The 20,204-nt window shown below is 31.9% G+C and overlaps 2 protein-coding genes, 1 long non-coding RNA gene and 1 pseudogene across 5 annotated transcripts; 3 read left to right on the forward strand and 1 right to left on the reverse strand.

The window, feature by feature from the left end:
- Nucleotides 1-1,114: 1,114 nt before the first annotated feature.
- LOC146935001 (F-box/kelch-repeat protein At3g23880-like) lies at nucleotides 1,115-5,248 on the reverse strand. 2 transcript variants are annotated; one of them, XM_085750231.1, is made up of 3 exons: nucleotides 4,055-5,248; nucleotides 3,947-4,000; nucleotides 1,115-1,457 (listed from the first exon to the last, which is right to left on the reverse strand). In XM_085750231.1, the coding sequence occupies exons 1-2, from the start codon at nucleotides 5,125-5,127 to the stop codon at nucleotides 3,976-3,978; spliced, it is 1,098 nt and encodes a 365-aa protein (XP_085606357.1). In that variant the 5' UTR covers nucleotides 5,128-5,248; the 3' UTR covers nucleotides 1,115-1,457; nucleotides 3,947-3,975. The 2 variants fall into 2 exon arrangements, with proteins under 2 accessions (XP_085606357.1, XP_085606356.1); XM_085750230.1 differs by having other exon boundaries at nucleotides 3,947-5,246.
- Nucleotides 5,249-12,111: 6,863 nt separating this feature from the next.
- On the forward strand, nucleotides 12,112-19,961 carry LOC146935002 (protein FAR-RED IMPAIRED RESPONSE 1-like; annotated as a pseudogene). Its single transcript, XR_015033047.1, has 4 exons — nucleotides 12,112-12,199; nucleotides 12,464-12,739; nucleotides 18,943-19,094; nucleotides 19,309-19,961. The product of XR_015033047.1 is annotated as a protein FAR-RED IMPAIRED RESPONSE 1-like (transcript).
- Nucleotides 14,825-15,490, forward strand: LOC146935003 (uncharacterized). Its single transcript, XR_015030095.1, has 3 exons — nucleotides 14,825-14,976; nucleotides 15,095-15,160; nucleotides 15,406-15,490. It is a non-coding gene; the product is annotated as an uncharacterized LOC146935003 (long non-coding RNA).
- LOC146935004 (replication factor C subunit 4-like) lies at nucleotides 15,966-17,140 on the forward strand. The gene is made up of 5 exons (XM_085757350.1): nucleotides 15,966-16,113; nucleotides 16,199-16,272; nucleotides 16,686-16,806; nucleotides 16,924-16,986; nucleotides 17,105-17,140. Exons 1-5 carry the CDS (start codon nucleotides 16,096-16,098, stop codon nucleotides 17,138-17,140), a joined length of 312 nt encoding a protein of 103 aa, XP_085613476.1. The 5' UTR covers nucleotides 15,966-16,095.
- Nucleotides 19,962-20,204: the final 243 nt, after the last annotated feature.

Consider the following 20,204-nt stretch of genomic DNA (forward strand, 5'->3'; position numbering starts at 1 on the left):
TGTGCAATTGGTTAAAACGAAACTCATTTTGAAACGGATGGAGTAGACAATAAGGTCTAACCGGAACAATAACCAATAAACTCATTCAGACACAAGCGAATTGTCCTTTAATAAGCTTAGGAGAAAGCCTTCAAGAAGTTATTGTTATTATTTTTTTATTGGATATAATTAATTAACCCTTACAAACTTGATTTGTATAGTGAAGAGTGTCTTTGTTTTTAAATGATGAGAGACTTGAGTTTTTCCAATCACTTTTTGAGAGCAACGCAGTGGATTCTACTCCCTCCGGTCTCAAATATAATAAAAGATTCCTTTTTTAGATTTATTGAATAATTAATGTATCTGCTTTACAATGTAAACTAGATACATTAACTACTCAATGAACCTAAAAAAAGAATATTTTCTTATATTTGAGACTCGAGGGAGTATATTTAAAAGAATCTCAAATGAGGAGAAAATAAAGAACTTACTTTGGGTTTCGTAATCATTAAAAAGAGGTCTTAATGATGCCACGCCTTTAAACAACCATTAAGAAACTTAGAAATGGAAAATAAAAATTAAGCAACCCTTAAACAATTCACACTTTTACGGTCAATTTTGTTCCCTTAAATATAAATCCATTTAAATTTATTTAATTAACCATAAAAATTTGTTAAAAATAAAAATAGGAGGTACTGAGCTTTGTTCATTGCCTCATTGTTCATATCACCTTAATAATAACTGGTTGTATATGTTGATATATCAATGAAAATTAGAGGTCCTTTGTTTTGTTAACCTTGATAATAACTGGATGCATATATTGATATCAATGAAAATTAGAGGTCATTTGTTTTGTTAGTTTGCATAACCAGAATCTTTGTTAGTTTGCATAACCAGAATCATAAGTAAATGGAACAAGTATATCCCTTGTAATTTTTTATTTATTAATGTCTCTCTGACAATTCAATTTTTATATGCTTAATGAATAGTGTTTGCTGCTGCAACCATATTCCAAGAGTCACTTGTGATTTGGGTTGAATTAAAACATTTCAATCTATAATAATAGCATTGCTCATAGATGGATTATCCAGATAACAAATCTAGTTCTAAACCCCAGATTTAGGCAAAAACCAAGTTATTTTAACAAAATATATTAAAACCGATTTTGCTTCACAATCCCACAACCTATTTATGTTCCATCAAGACAAACAACAACATACAATAATAAAGTCGGAGAGAAGTTTATCCTATCCATTTAGAACATACAACTGTTTCACCTTACCTAATTTGACTCCATAACATATAATCAAATAGAACTTGGGAATGTGGTTCCACATCCCCAGAAACTCAACTCTAAAACTATTACAGTATTACCCTTGTTCACCACCATCTTCAACAAATCTCTAGTCCAGAAAATGAACGTGAAGAGTTCAAACATTGAATAACCCTTTGTATTGAAACGAACAAACACAACCAACCTGAAAAGAGTCATTTAAACTAGAACATTATAAGTCTATAAGGCGTATTTTGAGGCGTTAGGTGTAATTAAAACTATAATATTGAGACATTATAATGCAACACACATATGCAAAGGAACTTCACAACAGTCTTAGACACTACAGTCTATATCAATCATATTCAGGCCATTTCACCAATGTTAACAATAAACTAAAGAGTAAGCCAATCCACAATAAAGATGTTTCTAAGAGTGAACCAAAAACTAGCATGATATGAAATGAAACAGTTAACCAACAGATGCAAGAGAGTCAAATCATCTCAAGTAGCATCGCTAGAAGGCTAATTAATATTGAAAGTAAATATTGTAAAAAAACAATGAGAAAAACACTACTATAAAATCTAAGAAAATGTATTCCTATCTTGTGGGCTCCTTCAGCAATTAACTCACTTGTACCATGAGCTACATATACATTAATTATTTAATTACTCATTTGCATTAATCAACACTATCATACTAGACCAGTATATAAAGCAATTTTTGTCAATTAAGCCTAATAACAAAAACAGAGAATGAATAACTTAGTTAGATTTTCACCACTAGTTTTGTTTGAAACATTGTATTTTGAGTAATGAATATCATCAATGGTCATTTTACTTTCGTTACATCGCAAGTTTTTCTATGCTTTGTTCTTCATGTTCTTCCACCGCATAACAAAAATCCAAACACAAAGCACAAAAAGAACATAACTAAGCTGTGAATGACATTAAACAGAAACAATGGGGTGGCATTAAACAGAAACATGAACAAAAGTGAATGACATTGTCGAATTCGAAAGCAACAAGCAACAGAGTATAGATTCACTATAAAACATCTAATATATTCAAAATGCACCTAATTGCTAAAACACTTATTTACCACTAATATTCAAACCTACATATGGGCTAAAACTGAATATTCTTTTTATAAAATGACATCACAATAGTATTATATAACATACTCAGTTTAGTCCATAATGCAAGATTTGAAGCAAACATTAAGAAGTTTGAGTAGTGAGCAAACATTATAATATCTTCATAACCAAATATTAACATCAAATGACCTATTTGAAATATAATGCACGATGCGAGAATCACCAATTCAAACTAACAAAACAATTGAAAATAACAAAAACTTTCAACCTGTAAACAAGGTTTTAAAAAACGGGACGTTACCGCAAAAACGGCCGTTACAAATCGGTATCGGCAGTGGCCGTTACCGTTTTTGCCCCTTTTAACGCTGAGAAAGAAATTCACAGAAAAAACGCCGTTACGGCCGTTACGGAACGCCGTTACGACCGCGAAATGCCGTTACGCCCGCGAAACAGAAGAACAGGAGAAGAAGGACAGGCATCTCAAATCTCATATTAAAAAAAAACCACAAAAATACAAGAACAGGGGAAGAGGAATCTTATCTTTTGTACCAGCCAGGCCTCTCAAATCTTTTGTACCACATCTCAAATCTTTTTTACACAAATCAATTACTTCTCTTCTTTGGTGGTGTGATTCTTTGTTCCTTCCTTCCTGCTTGCGATTTGCGATTCTGGTGTTCGTTCTGCTTGCGATTCTGGTGTGTGATTCTTTTGCGATTTGCGATTTGCGATTCTTTGTTCGTTCTGCTTGCGTTTCTTTGTTCGTTCTGCACTTCTGCTTGCGTCTCTCTGCTTGCCGTTCTGCACTTCTGCTTGCGTCTCCTAGGCAGGTTTGTGATAAGTGATAAGTATTTTTTGTTTTTTGAGCGAATAAGGTTTGTTATCACAATACACACACGTATGCACACACACAACTTCACTCTTCATTCAATAATAATCAATTAATAATAATAATAATAATAATAATAATAATAATAATAATAATAATTAATAATTACTTTTTTTTGAAGGAAATTAATAATTACTTTTAGATGGTTTATTTGTTTATTCATATATTTATTTATTAAACTCAAAAAAAAAAGTGTGCATTCATCTCTTATTTAAGTTCAAGGTAATTTTAAATTGACACTCTTAATTTGAGTATTTAGGTAACAAATATTAGATGAAATTTAGAGAAAAAATTGGGACTTTGATGTTAGATCATGAACTTTGTTTAAAGATATGTTATGAGTAGTTATTTATTAGTTAATTTCTTTTCAATCTGTCAAACACTCTATCTTTACTAAATGTAGTCTATTTTTATTATTATATTTACTTTAAACATGTTATAATTATGGAAAAAAAGTATTAATCTAAGTTATTATACATTATATGATAATATAAATAGTTTTAATACGTTTTGTGAAACGTTTTGATTAATTCACACCGCGAAGACCGTTATTTGTATCGCAGCGTCCGTTACAGCCGAAATCGCGACAACCTTAACGCGACCGCGATCGCGACCGCGACCGTTTTTTAGAACCTTGCCTGTAAATAACAATGGTCCTACATCACCAACAATCAAAACAAGCGTAAAATAAATAACACAGATAGAATCTAACCATATAGATTTTGTAGTTGAATATCATGCTTAAGGTGATATCAAACTCTCAATATAGATGTGGTTATTTGGGCGTATCGTATGATTGGTGCTTTGAATCTCAGGAATGTTGAAAGTACCATTTTTGGAATCGTAAACAACTAACTTCAATTCGCTACTTATTCGATTATAAGCTTCGATCAACATTTGGTCATCCTCAGAAATATATAAAGCCCTGCTGTGGGTAAGGAAAACCAGATCTTCCATGTAAGGAACACTGTACAATTTAGTCCAGGACTCTTTGTTTCCATATTCTTTCATAACCCAAACATCCAAACACATGTCACCAATTGCAAAGATACACAAACAATCCTTCAACACACCCAACGTCGGACTATAGTTCACCAAATCAGGTTTTGAAAGATTTTGATACGACTCCTTTTCGAAATCAAAAGAAACAATGACACGTTCAAAATTCAAAGATAACGCGAACCAATTAACAGTGCCACTCAAAAAAACTCCCCGTCCACAAATGCGGTAAGAATGTGGAATGTCCTCTATTATTGTCCAATAATTATTCCCCAAAGTATTAACACTAACTTGATTTTTGCAAGAAACAATGATGACCTTATAATTATCAATGAAAGGATCATACCCAAAGCTGCAAAGGGAAATGCCGACACGTGCAATTTCCAAAGGAGGCAATGATTTAAATTTTCTAATGGAAGGATTCCACAAAAAATAAGAACCAACTATGAGCATGCCGCAAAAGATGCCATCACAAGAGCACAACACTCTCAGAAAGTTATGTCCAATTGTGATACTATTTGGAGGGTAAAGTTGTGTGTGTGTAATGATAGAAGTAGAAAAAATCGAGGTTATTGGGGAATCAAAATGAACGTGCTCACCCAAGTTGTTCCTAGAGGTAACCATAAGGTGGTGGCGCTTGGTTGACAATTGAAGATGTTTCTTTGCGAATTTGGGATCGGAAATTAAAGAATTAAAGAACTTACATAGACATCGAAGCTGTACCAGTAATTTGACCGGAAGCCTACAGAGAATCTCAGGCAGGAGATCGAAGGGAAGAGTGGGAAGCTGGGTTCCGGTCAGTCGCTGCCTCTGAGTGGAGGTTGTTTCCGCCGTGAGTGACTGAGAAGGAACCACGACGTCGTTTGGGACATCATCATCGTTAACCTGCGCCATTTCTATACAAAGAAATTAGGGTTTACGAAGAAATAGAAAAGAAACAGGATCTTTCCACGTGAATTCCAAAATTAGGGTTTGAGTCCCAATCATATGTATGTTTCCAATCTTCTATCTATTCTCTAATTATAAAACTTAATGTCTACCAAAAATACAATCTTACCCCTTCTTAATTTTTTGACACGTCATCAAAATTATATCATTTTGTGTCTTTTGCTTCAACTTTTCCCTATTTTTTCTCACTAAAAAACAAATTAAAACAAACTCACTCGATAAAACACACTAACTAAATCTTTTTTAAAGAAAAAACAAACTTAATCTTAATCACAATCAAAACAAATTTTCCTATAATTCAACTTTTAAATATCTAAAGAGTTAAAAAAATTACAATCTTCTATTTTCTATTCTCTAATCATGATACTTAATGTCATACCAAAAATACAATCTTACCCCTTCTTAATCTTATGACACGTCATCAAAATTATATCCTTTTGTGTCTTTTGCTTCAACTTCCCCCTATTTTTTCTCTTTTAAAAACAAATTAAAACAAATTCACTCAATAAAACACACTAACTTAATCAACAAACAAACTTAATCTTAATCCCAATCAAAATAAATTTTCTTATAATTCAACTTTTAAATATCAAAAGAGTTAAAAAAACAAATACAATCTATTATCTGAGACAGAACACAATTTTCTTATAAAAGTTAATGATCAGTAAAAACACAATTTTGCCACATCTTAATATTTTGACATCTCAGCTTATATTTATCTTTTTGTGTCTTTTGTAACAAAAGAACCTATTTAGCTGAGAGAGAACATAAATTTCAAAAAATTGATGTGATTTTGCAACAAAAAGTTTCTTTTATATTGATGTATCTTTTTTTGGTGGTGGCGGGGGTTTGAACCCCACACCTTGCATATATTATGCATTGTCCCTACGAGCTAAGTTCACGAGGACTTATATTGATGTATCTAATCAAACTACAGTATATTATTTTTTTAAAATGATTTTATATTACCATAAACAAACACAAAAAAGATTATGATATTTTTATTAAAATTTAAAAAAAAATACTAAATTATTGAATGTCAATATTATTTTTAATTTAATTCGTAACAAATAATCCATACGGGGTTTGCTATGAATCTTAAAAAAAAAACTTTAAACAAGAAGATGATTTTGTAACACAAAATCCATTTTATATAGTTGTATCTAAACAATTTTTTTTTTTAAAGAAGTGATTGTTATTATGATAAATAAACACAAAACTGATTCCACTTTTTCAAAAATAATCTCCAAATGATTGAATATCAAAATATATATATATAACTTTTTATTCAATATCAAAATATATTTTTATTTTATTAAACACGAAACATATATTCAATTTACATTTACTAAAAATAAGTTTTGTGATTGTACCAATTTTTTTTATGATGTTCATGTGCTTTTATCTGACATTGAGTTTATTCGATGCAACAAAACTAACTTCCTATGATTTTATAGTTTTTAGGATGCAATAGAACTACCTTCCTTTGAGTTTTTCTTTTGTAGGTAATCCAATGAAAAAATAACAATTGTTTACATATTTAGACTAAAAAAACATTCATAAATATCAATTTTAATAAAAACCATTAATAAATACATTTCACTTATCAATAAAATAACAAAATATGGTTGAGACAGTTAACTTCGATACTAACAAAACATTGGAAAAATATTTTCATTAAGAAAATAAAAAAAAACATTCAATAATTTCTGATTGATAATCACAAAATAACAGAACTTCATTCTTAAAAAAAAATAACATAACTTCAAGAAAGTTACAAAATATTTATTACAAGGCATATATCTATTTTTCAAAAAATTAGACATTTTCAAGATTGCTTCTTTTCTAAAAATACTTAGTCAAAAGAAAAATGATATTAAATAAAAAGAAATAGATAAAGAGTGTGAGGGCATTAGACCTGACTCAGGTACAACCCAAAATGGGGATACAACATAATAAATCAGACCAAGTGGATAGACCTAAATCTATCCTAACAAAAATTCACTAATCACGGGCGCAACCTAAAAAACCCATATACGGGCGCGAAACCAAGTTACAAAAAAATATGAAAAGTGAACCTCTACGAAAAACAATTAATGAATCGACCGTCAACGCAGTAAATAATACAGTTTTACAATTTATAAACAAGACTCATAATGACATCTTTATCAATAATGAAATCTTTACTATTTTAAATATTTTTACATATAATTACACTAACCTCCCTTAAGATCTTCTTAAATAACACAAACACCCGCTCTATTTTTTAACTAAATACTAATCTCCTTTTTTTTTTATCAAATTGACAAGCACTTCTCTTATAATATAACATGGTTTAAACTTTGTTAATTCCAGTTATTTTGAGCAATTAACTTCTTCATACAAGTATGAAACTCATTTAATTTTCGACCATTTTTCTTTCCATTTTTCATGTAGGTAATTTTCCCCAACTTATTGTTCCTAGGTCAAGGTGGTTTAATTTTTAAACTCTAATGTATTAAAACGGATATATCGAAGATTATTTCCTTTTTATTGATCAACCACAATGTCCATCCACCAAAACATTTCTCATTTCTATATTCTCCTTTGATCTCTTCTGTAATTGTCGATGTTAGATTCTATTTTGTGGTAAAAACAAATGTTGTTATTGTTTCTCCATTGCGAGAAAAACACTTCATTTAACTTATTTGTGAAAAGAGAAAGCTGATACAAACAAACCAAAATGACTGATTAAGTTGTATATTTACAAAGTGATTGAAATGGATAAAATGAAGGGAGATTGATGTGTTTCAAAAATTAGGAGGGGTGTCTGTTTTATTTAAGAAAATCAGGGAAGTCAAAATAATTTTCCCTTTTATCATTAACGTCGCCTTTATCATTAATTTTTTCTTATCCTCTCAATTCATATAACACCGCACGGGCCCGTGCTTAGCATGGGTCTGTGCTTTACTATATTTAATATTTTGACATATTTTTATTCTACTACGCTATAATATTTATTAAAAAATTATTTTAATGTTTTTATCACTAACATCAACTTTATCGTTAATTTGTTTCTTATTTCTCAATGCATATAACATTGCAAAGTGCTTCGACGCATAACTTGCATTTCAACGCTCAGCCCGTGCGTAGCACAGGCCCCGTGCTTAGCACGGGTCTGTTGCTAGTTCATAGTAGAGTGAAGGTTTTTTTTTGGTTACAAAAAGTTTAGGTGGGTTCGGCTCCGGTCACCACCAGGTTCAGGGCACGCCTCTGGGCCCAAAGGGCACTTATAGAGGTACTTACAGATCACCCACCAACACTGCCCTCACATCGGCAGAGGAAATCGAACACACAACCTTCTGCAAGGAAGTGACCCGTTCCTTACCAACTGAGCCAACGTGTGTTGGTATAGTAGAGTGAAGGTTCCTACACTAGTATCTCATCATTCTTATCCCAATTTTTAAAGTAACTTTTTTTTTTAAATTTTTAAATATTAATTATTATTCTTTCTTTTAATAAATTAATAAATCAATAGTATATATAAAGTAAGGTTTTTTATGTCACATGTCACTTCCACATTCATTCTCAATATTTTGATTATTTTTTCTATTTTTAAATAGCAATATTTTATTTAACATAAATATCTCAACAAATTTTTGATCTTATGCACTCAGTATTTTTTATTTTTATTTTTATTGAATTTCTAATATTTTATGTAGTAGAAATATCTCAACAAACTACACATCAATCAATCAATCAATCAATAGTATATATGTAAAGTAAGGTTTTTTATGTCACATGTCACTTCCACATTCATTCTCAACAATCAATCAATCAATCAATATTATATATATAAAGTAAGGTTTTTTATGTCACATGTCACTTCCACATTCATTCTCAATATTTTGATTATTTTTTCTATTTTTAAATACCAATATTTTATTTAACATAAATATCTCAACAAACTTTTGATCTTATGCACTCAGTATTTTTTTTTATTTTTACTGAATTTCTAATATTTTATGTAGTAGAAATATCTTAACGAACTACACATCAATCAATCAATAATATCAATAATATATATATATATAAAGTAAGGTTTTTTTATGCCACACGTCACTTCCATATTCATTCTCAATATTTTTATTATTTTTTCTATTTTTATATACCAATATTTTATTTAACATAAATATCTCAACAAAATTTTGATCTTATGCACTCAGTATTTTTTATTTTTATTTTTATTGAATACTTTTGATCTTATGCACTCAGTATTTTTTATTTTTATTTTTATTGAATTTCTAATATCTTATGTAGTAGAAATATCTCAACAAACTACACATCAATCAATCAATCAATCAATCAATAGTATATATATATATAAAGTAAGGTTTTTTATGACACGTATCACTTCCACATTCATTCTCAATATTTTTATTATTTTTTCTATTTTAAAAAATCAATATTTTATTTAACATAAATATCTCAACAAATTTTTGATCTTATGCACTCAATATTTTATTTTTATTTTTATTGAATTTCTAATATTTTATTTCATTTTCCTTAAAAAAATATATTTTATTTCACTTAGTTATTACTAATCTTTTAGCACTATATCATTCAATTAGTTTTTATGTTTGAGGAAAAGAAAAAAGGTTCGATTAGTTTTTTTTTGTTAAAAATATGGTTCGATTAGTTATTATGTTATCTTTTAGCAGCATATTCTAATGCAAATGTTAACTATAAATAAATAAATTTTCATTAATCACATACATATTTTGAGCACAAGCAGAATCCTCAAACCTTCTTTTCATCTAACATTTTTCCTTCTTCAGGTTTGTCAAACACCAATTTTATTATTTCTCATACACATACTTTGATATATATATATATATATATATATATATATATATATATATATTTCAACCACTTTCTTCCCTTTCAATCGATTTTTCTCTCTCATACTCATGGGGCACGAAACAAACTCATGACCACATGTTTAAAGGGACCCAAAACTCTTACCACTTGGACTAATTCATTATTGATTTTGTTACACTTTTTATTATTGCATTGGACATTCATCTCATCATTTATATTTATTTTTATGATATTATTATAATTAAAAATTTAAATAAATTCAATCTAATATACTGACACGTGTATTCGTGCACACAAATTTATAAAACTTATTTAATATCTAACCCTGGCAACGCCGGGTCTCTAAACTAGTTTTAGATATATATAAAACTATTTATTTGTTTATGATACTCATGTCAAGTATGTAATAGAATCTTGTCGATATGAGTGGTTATTGGTGGTATATCTTGAATGTGAAGAGTCTCAACTTGAGCGAGAGATCTTAGTATGTCAAGTGTGAGTTAAAGTCTCACATTCAATACAATAATAGATGTTGAGCATCATATAAGCGATATGACTTATTGATAAGTGCTCAAAAGTAATATCTTTCATGTGTTAAAAGAGGCATTTTTAGTGACTTGTTATGCAAGTTATCTACGGAAAAGTTATCAATTGTTGTAATTATACCATTTATGCTTTACATGCCTGATTCTACCCAATTTATGCAGGAAATGACAAGCAAGGACCAAAACTCAAGTGTGTGAACCAAGCAAAACTCGCTTACACGAGATCACCTCGCTTAAGCGAGAAAAGTCTAGTGAGCATCTGAACATCTCGCTTCCAGCTCGCTTGTGGAATTTAGAATCTCGCTTACGCGAGATTTCTCCAGGGAGCAATTGATAATATCGCTTTCCATCTCGCTCCCAAGGTCGCTCAAGCATGATTCAAGGGTGGTTTAAGGTTGAAGCAACCTCGCTTACGCGAGTGCAACTCGCTTACGCGAGATTTCTCCAGGGAGCAACTTCAAGAACTCGCTTCTGGCTCGCTTCCAGCTCGCTTACGCGAGATGCAACTTCATCAGGGATAAGGGCTACGTGGCAAGACTTCTCATTGGTCATGATTGGATATTTAGGCTTCTCGCTTGAGCGAGATTTATCTCGCTTAAGCGAGATTACACGAACACAGCCCATTTAAATAGAAGTTTTACCTCTCTTTTGGACCATTCACTGTTTTATTAAGATATTTTCATACATTCTAAGAGGGAGGTTAGAGCTATTTCAAAGAGAGAAACACAAAGCAAGTGGTTTAGGAGTAGATTCAACTCAAGATCACTTTGGACACGAAGGATCTTGACATGGAATCTTCATCTTTCCTTCATCCTTTGCATAGTTTACATGTCTATGTGTAGCTATTATCTACTCTTGTAGTATTGAGATAAACAAACAAGCTATTATGTAATCTTTTGATCTTTTAATGTATAAGGTTCTAGCTTAATGATTCAATATTGTTGTTATTCTTATGTTTAATGCTTTCAATGAGATTCAAGATGATTTGGACACGAACTCTTGAATCTAGAACTAGAATAACAATCTATCTTAAGTTATATCACTCTTGACAAGTTTGTAAACATTTGATAATTGTTTTTAATCAAGAACTTAATGCTTTCAGATCTTAAGCGATGCTAAAAACAGTAGAAAGTCGGAGTTACGATTTTTAATTTGTTGCATGCTACTTAGTTTCTGTGTTGTCTAGTTGTGTGTGTGTTGGGTTTATATTTTTACAAAGCTTAATCCTACAATGTGCTGTAGCCATGTACCCTGGTGAATAACAAATTCTCTATGTCGTAAATAAGAACCAAAAATAGGATTTCCAACAGAGCATATGCAAGACTCAAGACCAAACATTTCAACTTGGAATTTGGGACACTGAGAAAGATGAATGGAATTATGATGTTTTCCTATCATTTATATTCCAAAATGAATTAGTATTATGAAGGTGATTAGGACCCTTAATGAAATGAAAATTATGAAGGGGATTAGGATCCTGAATACAATGAATTTTTTATTCGATAGTTGAATGAAGGAAAAGGCGATGCAGGTGGGAAAGAGCTTCTGGTTAAGGAATACCCCTCTTAGCAAACATCCTTTCAATACCTCATACAAGATCCATGACAAAAACCGTAAGAAACCAGTAGTCTGTCTCAAAAAGACATCGCCGGTACAGGTTATCCTAGGGAGAAAAAACCTTTAGAGCCTCTAATAACTATATGTTTCTTGATTTCTTTGCTTCTCTGCAGCTAAACAGCAGAATTCTTTGAATTTAAGTTCTTTCTCCATTTTTCATTTAAAGCAATCAACACAAACGTTATGTCATCATGCCATGCATAACTTATTTTTGCATGAAATTTTTTGATGTGTTCAAAACATAAATTATTTTGTGACAGTGGAACCGAATGATGGGTGTAGATCGGCAATGAGTTATTCTGGGAGAGAGTTGGGTATCTCTGATCATGACCGTGTTGTTAAGTAACCATATGAAGGCATGGAATTTGTATCTGAAGATGCTGCTAAGATATTTTATGATGAATATGCCTGACATGTGGGATTTGTCATGCGTGTGATGTCTTGTCGGAGCTCAGAAAGAGATGGAAGGATTCTCGCCCACAGGTTTGGATGTAATAAGGAGGGTCATTGTGTCAGCATACAAGGGAAACTTGGTCCACTACTACAAAATATAGATTTTACATCAATGGTGTTTAAGTTTTCACATCAGCACAAAAAAAATCTGAAGGGAAAGATATACACTATAAGTTTTTACATCAGTTGACATAAGCATCTGATGGGAATTCCTGATAGCATATAACATTTACATCAGTTGATAATTGAAATGAGGGGAAAAACACGCGGTGGCATTTTCGCAATTTGAGTGAAAACTTTGTCTAACTTTTTTCACATCAGTGGTGAGAGACTGCCTGATGGGAAAACATGGTTTCACTTTTACCTTATCCCTTTCCCTATCGCAAAACAGATCCACATTTTTCCTTCTTCACTTTTTCACTCAGTCAAAAAACAAACATGAAACCTCCAAAGCTCACCGTCAAAGCTAACCGTCCAAGCTCCAATCGTGAATCTCCAACCTCACCGTCCAAGTTCAATCAGTGGTTTCCTCTGGTAAGCTCTCTCTCTCTCTGACCTTTAAATCGTGAAACCCTAACCCATTTGTTGTTCAAAAAAATTCGTGAAACCCTTACCTCTTTTCAATTCGTGAAACGCTAACAACGAGATCTCAACTATCTCCGACGACGGCGGTGCCGGAGAAGCACTCGTCGCGTGTCTCCGTGAAGTTCCTTCGCTCTACTTCAAACAAGATTTTCATCTCAAAGAAGGCGCTACGTTCCGTTCGGCGTGTCCGTTTTCGACTTTTGCTGAGAACGCAGTTTTGCAGGAGAAGCTTTCGCAGTATCTTGATGTGGTTGAGCTTCATCTGGTTAAGGAGATCTCGTTTAGATCGTCGTCATTCTTTGAAGCGCAGGGTGAGTTGCAGGATCTTAATGGGTAGTTTAGTACCTCAATAGTATACTAGGATATTAAATAGTATGCTGCTAGGGAAAAATGGGTCGATTTTTGGTTGTTTTAGAGGCCAATTAAGGGCATATTTTAAAATGGCCCTTCAATTTATGTCTCTTTAGTTATTGTGGTGTTTGGTTTATGTACTTTTGATATGTTTTTTGACCATTCATCTACTGTAATAGAAGTTAGCAGAAGGGAACTTATTTTTATTTCTTTGTGGTTGAACAACTAAATTAGAGGAGGTGGTAAGGGATACCACCCGCTTTATTTAGTATTAGGGTAGTATCCTTTTGTTATTTTCATTTTGGGAATGTTGTAAGCATTCTTTGTTTGCTAATCCTTGTAATAAGCCTTGGCTGGGGCCTGGGTGGAATATATCTTTGGTTGTTTTAGAAAGTGAATGTGTAAAGCTTCTTAATGAAATTTAAGTAATTTTACTAGTATTACTTGTTTGTGCCTTTTCTTTATACTATAATAATTGATGTTACTGTTACAATACCATCTGCATTTGTTTGGAGAAAAATTGATGAAAGTTTCATTTTGTTTTTTCGGTTGTTTAAAAAACAAAGCTTTGCAATATGGGCTGAAAGAATGATTCTTGACTTGGGATGTTGGGTCACACATGAAGTTGAAACGTAAATTTGGGCACACATTTTGGATCTGGTATTTTTGGGGGATCAAATTATAGGCCTAGTTGGATGAAGTGTCCCTAGGAAGTTTCTCAGTCAAACCATAAACAAATGACAAGTAAAGAACAGTTTGGAAAGTTTGGAAGGATTAATATATTTAGAGATTGTTTTTGGTCGAAATAATATATTTAAAGAGTAAGGCACACAAATGTTTGGGGATCTTAGAAGCCCAATGTTTGTGCAGTGTAACAAGGCATGGAGTATAGATCCATGAGAGGATTATCTTCTCTCTTAAGTCTTGGTTAGAACTTAGAACTCATGTCAACTTCTGATTTAATTCAATAATCAGTAAGATACTGGATAAAAAAATATAGGTGAAATGTGTTTGTATTAAAGCACTAACAATGTACAACAGTATAGTTTCATGGCTTTATTAGCTTGTACAATAATACTGCACTATATCTAAAACTTCTGTGAAAATCACAAGAAAATTGGATTTGTTGCGGGTTATTCTGTGAAAATTCAGCTAGGTCCATTGTGACACTGCACAATTTAACTAGCACACCTTATTTACAATATACAGAATGAATTTTGTGCGAGGATTCGTGAATTGAAGGATACAGTTAGGCTTATTGATTCCGATTTGGTTGAGTCTGCGAGGCAGATTCAGTTGCTTAATGGTACAAGGACGAATTTGTTGGCGCTTCAGCAGAAACTTAGGCGGCTCATACTATATGTTAATCAAAGCCCACTGTGAGGTAGTCAAAAATATATTTGCAATTTTGCCTACTACTAGTGTTTCAGTTTCCCTAATAGAACTGCATCTTATAATATTTCATACATTGATTTTGAAAAACAATGCCTTCTTATGTATAGGTATCCTGTTATGACTCGGGCGTTAATGAAGGCAGATCGTCCAATCTTCTTTTCGCTATGTGAATGGTAATTATTCTATTTTAGTATCTTGTTTATCTTTTGATCTACGTAACACATAATGAAGGTGTATCAGGTATCTGACACGCGTAGCTGTTTAACATCAACACATTTGATTACATTTAATCACTCTCATTTTTTCAAATTATTATCGGTGTATATGTCAATATCGGATCTGCTGTACATATGTGCCAGTGCTTTATAGCATCCAATTTTAAGTACTCCTTTCTAATCAAACTTTCTTTGTTTGTTAGGGGAGATATGCATCCAGCTAAATGGGGTGCTAAAGTGGGAAATAGTTGGAGAACTACTGGTGACATAACTGATAATTGGGAAAGGTAAAAATCATGCACTCAATTGGTTGGTACTAGTAGTTTTTTGAAATGTAAACAAGTTCGATATTTACTAAAGTTGAACAATTGTGCATCTTTAGTAAAACCATGCACTCAATTTGCTCACTTGAAGGTTTATTTCATTTCATTGATCTCAATTTCAATTATTATTTTGATTATTTTTATTTGATAGAGAACTAGGGGGTCGTTAGATCCATGTATCCGACGCAACTCAGTGAGACAATGCTTGTTTATTTGATATGAATCGTGTGTTTTGTTACAGAAACAATGTTGTGTTTATTTGTTATTGAGTGACTTGTTACTATCATGATCCTAATTTTTAAGTTTGATCTAATTTATGAGTTTTAGGTTTTAGATTACTTTCATTATTCAACTGAATTTGATGATGAGTTTCTGATTTGTGAGTTTTCTAAAATCTTGAAACCAGATTGTTCCAGGGGAGGTTGTTGAGGCACTTCTTAAAGCATGCAGAAGTGGTAATTTTGATTTAGTTTTTATAAGATTTGTGTAACTTATGTTTTGGGTTTCCGATATTTCAGTGGTTATTCGTGTCCACCGTATAAGATAATTGTTCTGGATGAGGCTGATTCAATGACAGAAGATGCCCAGGTATGTTTTCTCTGTTTTTCATTCCTAGCTTTGCCTGTTCAATTAATAAAGTGATATAATTACATGCCACCTAATTTGGTTACAGAATGCACTGAGGCGGACGATGGAAACTTACTCTAAAGTTACTAGGTTCTTTTTTATATGCAACTACATTAGCATGTACATAGTTTTCTATGAAACCATTTACTGATTTTTTTCTGACATTTTCAATTTCACATTCTTAAGGACTCAATGAGAGTTTTAGTCACCTTGATGTACATGGTTTTCAATAATTTTGATTTTTGTCCAATGCTTTGATATGTTTAAGATCAAATTTTAATTGATATACTTATTTACCATTGTTTTAATAAATTAAGTTTTTATTATAGTTTCAGTATTACATACTTTGTTTTTCTTATATCAGCAAGAAAATTAAAATGTATGCACAAATATGAAATATCATGATCAATACAAAGGAAAATTATAAAGCTAAAACAATACTTTGTATAGTCTTTTTTCCTATTGTTCTTGTCAGCACTTTATTGAGAATAGGGAATACATTGGTTTTATACAAGATTGTCGTTTTTTTGTAGGATTATAGAACCACTTGCTTCAAGGTGTGCAAAATTCAGGTTCAAGCCACTGACAGAAGAAATCATGAGCAGCCGAATAGTATACATCTGCAAAGAAGAAGGAATCTACCTTGATGCTGAGGTAGGAACCTTAGAGCTTATATGGAGGTTGTGCTATTTTTAATGGTTTTGATCCATTGTTTGTAGAGGTATTGTTGACATCATAGCGGCTTATGTTTTAGTATATTTGCATTTGTAGGGGCTTTCAACTTTAAGTAATATTTCTCAAGGAGATCTTCGTTGGGCTATAACATACTTGCAGGTGAGCACATTTCCTTATCAACATAGTATGTCTTCAGACATGTAACATATGTTACTTCCTATTAAAAAAGTGTGTTTCTTCCTATTCTGCACGACTTTGTGAAACTAACTACCACTAGGGAACTAGCAATTTTGTTGATAATGCTACATGTTAGGAAATAGACAAACTATCATTTATTGCAGGGTAATGGAAATCCTCTACTCCCACCCTTATCCACAATGCAACTGCTACCTACAAACAATACAACACCTTTCTCCTCCTTTCCTCTCAACATTAAATAGTTTTGCTTTCTTGCAGTGTGCTTGGATGGAACATTACCTGGTTACTATCTGCATCGTGGATATGGATCAGGAGCAAACTGTTGGGTTGTTAATTTAGAGGTATTTCTTCTTATTTTCTCTAATATATTTCTACACCAAAGAATAGTATTAAGGTTAATGAGTCTTTCTTTTCTTTTGGTACTTCAAAAGCATTTCTTGTGAATTTGTTGGTTGATTCCCATTTTTGTAACATGCATATATGCCATAGCATAACTGAAAATATTTAGAAATAATTAAAGTTTTAGGATACTAAATAGAGAATATTGTGATACTTTCCCTTTCGGATGCACAAGAAGTCGCTGATTCCCATTTCTTGTGAGTTTGAATGCTTAGGTGTTGAAATTGAAGTGAAATTGAATATTTCGATGCACGAGAAGTCACTAGAGGGTTGTAATCCTCCTAAATATGCTCAGAGAACACAATTGTTAACAGAAAACTACCAAGTTGTGTGATTGATTTCCTCTCGGCTTTGAGCTTCTATGATTGTTTTGCTTTTACAGTCGTGTCTCTTTTGCCAATTGGATATACTTGATCAGATATATGACATAAATCATAAAAAAAAAAATTAAGAATTCTAATTTACCTTTTTACTATTCATCATGTTTCGTCGTCTATGGTTTAGGAATTCAATTATGTGAAACACTTATTGCAAGTGTTGAACTTCAGGATAATAGTTTAGCTGTATAATTCAGTGAACCACTTGGTTGTATCAGTATCACTAGAAGTAATAATTATATCTTGGAACTACCCTTATTATTCATTTATACTTTTGCTTATGACACTGGTTCATCTCTATCATCACATGTTCCATTTTGTTGAAATTGCAGGGTTTCGTGTGGTTTGTGGGATGCTATTATGTAGCAGAATTTTCTGGTTTTGGGGTATTGCAGCTGCAGATTAGTGGTTGTTAGTTTAATATCAGATGTAGCTCTTATTCCGATAGCGATCCAAGCATTTCAACTCTTATGCAATTCATGGTTACATGGTTACAGTTTTTGCTATGTATTTTTTGATAAAATTTGTTTCTTGAGTTAGTGTAAATATCATACTATGATAGGCTTATATGATTGTGTATATTCTGCAGGAATATGAAGTGGAATATTGCAGGGTTAGTTTTACATCATAGGGGTTTTAGTTTTAGTTTTCACACTAGCTATATTGTATTCATATGCCTCTTTTATAGATTGGAATATTGACGTGGAAAATTGAGGATTGATTATGTAATATCCAATTAGATAATATAACTTCTTTTTTTTGCATTAAAATTATACATAATTTGTTTTCATTTTATTACTATAAAAAAAAAAGAGCAGGGGTCAAGCTTATTTGATAAGCCATTTAAAAAATATTTAGAAAAAAAAATTTATTTCACTACAGTGATATTGAAAACTGATGTGAAATATACATGTTTCACTTCAGTGTCCATCATATAACTGATGTGAAAACTGCAGGCTTAAATTTCAAAGTGCGTCTATTACATCAGTGCAAGTGGACCTGATGTAGAAATTCAGGATTTCACATCAGTTGCGACCTGATGTGAAAGGATGTGGACTTACCACATCATATCAGTTTACATCGGTTACAAACTGATGTAAAAAGTCGTTTTCAACTGATGTAAAAAATAATTTATGTAGTACAGTTCGTAAACCAAGGGCCAGCACAAGGGAAGGTTGTAAGGCGATGATTCATATCAAGTATGATCAGTCTGGAAAATGGGTGATAACAAAGTTTGTGAAAGATCATAATCGGCCACTAGTAGTCTCTTCACGTGAAGCACGCCAAACAATGGTAAATCCATAATTCTTATTTAACCGTATATTCTATCTTTGGCAAACTTCTTACTAGTACTATTTTTCTCTCTTCATTTATAACTCTTCTTAGTGAGAAAAAGATTTGATTGTTATTTTTACTGTTATATTATATAACATCCCAGGTTTCGTAAAACAAAATGATGCTTTTGCTAACATTTTCTTGATTGCTTTCTGCATTGTTTTTGTTTTAGGATGAGAAGGATAAGAAAATTCAGGAACTAACAATAGAGCTTCGGATTAAAAAACGGTTGTGTGTAACATATCAAGAACAGTTAACGTCTTTTATGAAAATTGTCGAAGAGCACAGTGACAAGCTGTCTGCAAGAATTCATCACATACTTGATAATCTTAAAGAATATGAATCCATAGAAGAGCTTTTGCACCAGACGTAGCCCTGCAATATGTGTGAGTATTTATACTCTGTTATTTAATAGTTATATATATACACAAAAAAAATCTTTCTCACCCTAAACTCTAAATATATGATGAAGGTTTAAAAGTTTTTGTTGGAAATTTCGCCATCATTGCGGTCCGACCCTAGCCCAATTGATAAGATGACACTTGACATGTTAGAATATCGATAGTTGATTTTCTGATCGATGGCTGAAATATTTATAAAATGAGAGGTCACTTTGAAGGAACCAACTCCATAGTCGGTCTTACATAATTTCAAATGTTATTTGGGAATTAGATTTCCATTTCATAATTCTGTATGATGTACCCATTAAATGCCTAAAATTACTGGGTATATTTTCATATCCTTTGTCTAACATTTTGTACGTGTGTTTGCTTCTTTTCAAACTTGACTCATTTATTTAATGCAAGACAAAATCTTGGTTATGTATCTTGAAGATTAAACTTTGTAAGCCGCTTTATTATGCTTAACCTATAATCAATATATTACTGTGACATGAAATCCATGCAGATTTTACGTGTTATGCAGAATGCACAGCGTGGTGTGATCACTAACTTGGTCCTAAAATGTTGTGTTCTGTTCAAAGGATGTGCCTTTTATCCTTTGGTGATGACTACTTGCTAATGCTAGTCTTGTGACATAAAGTTGGATAACTTGTGACATAAAAGATAA

Source organism: Medicago sativa, chromosome 3, assembly GCF_051527215.1.
Source record: "Medicago sativa cultivar Bolivia chromosome 3, Bolivia_mono, whole genome shotgun sequence".
Classification (NCBI taxonomy): domain Eukaryota; kingdom Viridiplantae; phylum Streptophyta; class Magnoliopsida; order Fabales; family Fabaceae; genus Medicago; species Medicago sativa.